The 4,553-nt window shown below is 58.1% G+C and overlaps 1 protein-coding gene across 1 annotated transcript; it reads right to left on the bottom strand.

The window, feature by feature from the left end:
• Window positions 1-2,383: 2,383 nt before the first annotated feature.
• On the bottom strand, window positions 2,384-3,739 carry LOC135679386 (uncharacterized). Its single transcript, XM_065193091.1, has 2 exons — window positions 3,341-3,739; window positions 2,384-3,256 (listed from the first exon to the last, which is right to left on the bottom strand). Exons 1-2 carry the CDS (start codon window positions 3,737-3,739, stop codon window positions 2,384-2,386), a joined length of 1,272 nt encoding a protein of 423 aa, XP_065049163.1.
• Between the last annotated feature and the right edge of the window lie 814 nt (window positions 3,740-4,553).

A 4,553-nucleotide genomic window follows, 5' to 3' on the forward strand; every position in this document is an offset into this window, starting at 1 on the left:
CCGATGCCTCTGGGTACGTTAGTTGTCGTTTGGTTCGGGTATTTGCGTGGTTCTTCCTTAGTGCTGACGTTTTTCTCATCTTTTGCAGAAATGGTGAACCTCCGGTCGCTCCTCGGAAACGACGCACCGCAAGCTCCTCCTTCAGCACCCCCGGCCGACCCGCAAGCTCCTCCCCCAGCGTTGCTGACCGACCCACAGCTTGGCATGAAGGATGCGCCTCTGGAGGTTGAGGTCGGGCGCCCTCGGAAGAAGGCAAAGGCGGCGCCCTCAAAGGGGGCTGAGGAAGGCCCCCGCCGGGGCGAGGCTGGGCCCAACCGGCGTGCGGTTGGGAAGGATCCGCGACCGACCTCCGTGCGTGACTTGTGCCGACTACCAACTGGGGACGGGGAGTCGTTCCTGATGCGACTGGTAGGGGAGGCTCCACTCGGGAGGCCCAGCGACCCCCTAGTCGCCCGCTGGGGCGGTTTGTCCCGGGGGGACAGAGTGTGGGTCGGAGGGGACCCCACCGCGACGTTGCTTCGAGGCGCGCTTTATCCCGACATGGCTCGGGATTTATATGTCCTGCCCTCGGAGGCGTTGCTTAACAAGTCCGCCCAATCTTTGATCTGGGTAAGTACTTTCCTTCTTGCTTTGGCTAGTCTTGTTTGCCTGACACCACCCCCTTTTTAACCCGTCCTTTCCTACCGCAGATCCTCCATTATACGACGGCCCTGATGGACAGGGTGCGTGACGCCGGGCGGATCATCAGGGGCCTCATCAACCGCAATGTCGAGCTCCACCGCCAGGTGGAGGAGGTTCGCGCCGGGGCCGATCCAGAGGCCGTGGCAGCCGCCGAGAGGCGCGCGGCTGAGTTTGAGGCGGAGGCGGCTCACCTCTTGTCGGAGCTCGAGGCCTTGAAAAAGGCGAACGAGGAGCTCCAAAAGACAATAAGGTTGGAGCGGGTCGAGCTCCGACGGTTGAAGTCGGAGGCAAGCGCCCTCAGCAAGAAGCTGGAGGGGGCGAAGGCCGAAGCGAGAGCGGCCTCGGAAGCATTGGCGGAGGAGGCCCGACTTCGACCCGTGAAAAACAAGGAGCTCCTCGAGGCATACAAGAAGTCGGAGGGGTTCGAGCTTGGGCTGATGTGGACGGGGCAGGTATCCTTCGAATATGGATACCGAATCGCTACTTCCCGTTTCCGTGCTCGTCACCCTGGTCTCGAGGTGGAGGATAACCCCTTCGCTCCTCACCCCGAGGACCATGGGGTGGACATGCCCGAGGAGGTCCCCTTCGACGATTGCTTGGAGGAGCCCCAACAATGAAGAAGGGTCCTGTATTTTGTTTTGCTAGTCGGTTTTTGTAAGTCGGGTCCTGTAAGTTGGCTTGCTTTCTTCAATAAAAGGAAAAACTTTTCTCCTTTCGTCTTATTGTCTCCTTCTTTGTTTCCTAGGCAAAAAGCTTCTTCCTTCGGAAAAAAAGTTCTTCTTCTCTAAACGAAAAAGGTTTCTTTGTTTCAGATGAAAAACTTCTTAAGGTTCCTGACATTCCAGGTTCTCGGCAAGGGAGAACCGTCCATTGTCGTGAGCCGGTAAGTACCCGGTCGGACTACCTCGACGACCCGATAAGGTCCTTCCCATTTGGGGGCTAGCTTCCCCTTGGCTCGGGTCGGGTCGCTGACCTCGGCCTTTCAGAGGACCAGGTTGCCTAACTTAATCAATCGGGGTTGTACCTTCCTGTTGTAGACCCTTGCGACGGCTCTCTTATAAGAGAGGGCCTTCGGGTGTGCGTCAGCGCGCCGCTCCTCGAGCATGTTGAGGCTGGCTCGAAGTCCCTCGTTCGAGACTTCCTCGTCGTAGCTCCTCATCCGAAGGGTGGAGATAGCCACCTCGGGTGGCAGGACAGCTTCGGTTCCGAACGTCAGGTTGTACGGGGACTCTCCGGTTGTGGTCTTGGGAGTGGTGCATAGTGACCATAGGACGCTAGGGAGTTCGTCGGTCCAGGCCGATCGGGCTGCGGACACCCTTCTTTTGAGTCCGTCCAAGATGGACTGATTGGTTACCTCTGCCAACCCGTTCGTATGAGGATGGGCCACTGAGCTGAACCTTAGCTAGATGCCATGACTGGCACAGAACTCCCGGAACCTCCTACCGGCGAACTGAGGTCCGTTATCCGTAATGATGGTTTTGGGCAACCCGAACCGAGTCACCATTTGTTGCTCCGTGATTGTCGCCAACGGCTCGGCCTCGACCCACTTCGTGAAATAATCCACTCCCACGATGATGTACTTTCGCTGCCCTGAAGCCGGTGGGAAAGGTCCGAGCAGGTCCAACCCCCACTGTGCGAACGGCCACGCGCACGCGATGGGGCTAAGTGGGACCGCGGGCTATCGGGGTGCGCGGGCGTGTTCTTAGCACGAACCGCACCGCTGCGGGTAAGCTTTCGCGTCCCGGCACATGGTCGGCCAGTAGTAACCTTGGCGAAGTATTTTGTGTGCCAAGGTTCGCCCGCCGCTGTGTTCTCCGCAGACTCCCTCGTGGATCTCGGCTAGGACCGTCTGGGCCTCGTCGGGCTCCAAGCATCGTAGGAGGGGGTAGGTGAAGGACCGCCTATAAAGCCGGCCACTCTCTTCAGTGTACCACGCGTGTGTACGACGCAGACGCCGAGCCGCAACTTCGTCGTGGGGAAGGGTCCCATCCCACTTAAAGCGTAGCAGCTCCTGCACCCATGTGATCGGCGCACTGCCGGGGGCTGTAGTCGCTACTTCGATGGCGCGGGTAGGAAGCTCCTCGACCTCCGGCCATGCTTCGTAGGTCGGCTTCGACACCAGCTTAGCCAGCACATCGGCCCGCTCGTTCTCCTCCCTTGGAACATTGGACAATGTGAAATAAGGGAACTTAGCAGTCAGGTCCCTTACCCGTGCCAGGTATTTCGCCATGGTTGGGTCCCGAGCCTCATATCCACCGCTGAGCTGCTCGACCACAAGCTGCGAGTCAGTGAGGACGTGTATAGCAGCCACCTGCATCTCGAGGGCCAACCTGAGTCCTACTAGGAGCGCCTCGTATTCCGCTTCGTTGTTAGTGGCTTTAAACCCGAAGCGGAGGGAGCGCTCGAACGAGCGGTCGTCGGGGGCAAGCAGAACCAGTCCCACACCGGCACCCTTTGAGCTGGCCGAGCCGTCCACGTGTAGGATCCAAACCTCGGGAGGTTGCTCGAGATCCCCGTCTGCCACCTGAGTTAGCTCCGCGATGAAGTCGGCTACCGCTTGGGCCTTGATGGCGGTCTTGGGCACGTATCTTATATCATGTTCGCCGAGCTCCACCGCCCATTTGAGGAGCCGTCCTACAACATCAAATTTAGATAAAACCTGCCGAAGGGGTTGGTCGGTGATGACCTCCACCGGGTGGGCCTGGAAGTAGGGGCGCAACTTCCGAGCTGACAACACCAGGGCGAGCGCGAGTTTCTCTATCGGCGGGTAACGCCCCTCGGGTCTGCTCAGGATGTGGCTGACGTAGTAGATCGTAAGTTGTTCGCCAGAGCTTTCTTTGATCAGGACGGAACTGACTGCATGGGGGGAGGCCGCTAGGTAGAGGCCCAGCTTTTCCCCGGGAGAAACAGAGGCGAGTCGGGGGAGGTTGGCCAGGTGCTGTTTCGTTTGTTTGAAAGCTTCCTCGCACTCCGTCATCCACTGGAAGCTTTTCGGGTTTTTGAGCGCCCTGAAGAAGGGGAGGCAGCAATCGCCCGACCAGGCGAGAAAGCGAGACATGGCAACAAGCCTTCCGTTAAGTCACTGCAGGTCTTTGATCGTCCGGGGTGACTGTATGTCGATGATTGCCTGGACCTTCTCCGGGTTGGCGTCAATTCCTCTTTCGTGTATGATGAACCCGAGGAATTTCCCGGAGGTGACACCGAAGGCGCATTTTGTGGGGTTAAGTTGCATACCGAACTTGCGTAGCGTGGTGAACGCCTCGGTCAAGTCGGCAATGTGTGCTCCGGCCTCTTGGCTTTTCACGATCATGTCGTCCACGTAAACTTCCATGTTCCTCCCGATCTGGTGGGCGAACATCTTGTTCACCGTTCTCTAATATGTGGCCCCGGCGTTCTTCAATCCGAACGGCATGACCTTATAGAAGTACACCCCTTGATCGGTGAGGAAGGCCGTATGCTCTCTGTCTTCGGGTGCCATCCTGATCTGGTTGTATCCCGAATAGGCATCCATGAAAGAGAGGCGTGCGTGTCCGGCCGTCGCGTCGACCAACTGGTCGATCCTCGGGAGGGGGTAGCAGTTTTTCGGGTATGCATTGTTGAGACTAGTGTAGTCAACGCACATCCTCCAGCTTCCATTGTGTTTTTTCACAAGGACTACATTGGACAGCCATTGAGGATACCTGGCTTCTTCTATGAAGCCTGCCGCTAGGAGATGGGTCACCTCTTCTCGTATGGCACGTTGCCGGTCAGGGGCTTGCCGCCTGGGTCTTTGTTTCACCGGGCGAGCATTAGGTGGGATGTTGAGATGGTGCTGTGCAACTCCTGGATCGACGCCCGTCATGTCAAATGGGGACCAGGCGAAGACGTCGGCA

Source organism: Musa acuminata, chromosome BXJ1-1 (genome assembly GCF_036884655.1).
Source record: "Musa acuminata AAA Group cultivar baxijiao chromosome BXJ1-1, Cavendish_Baxijiao_AAA, whole genome shotgun sequence".
NCBI lineage: Eukaryota > Viridiplantae > Streptophyta > Magnoliopsida > Zingiberales > Musaceae > Musa > Musa acuminata.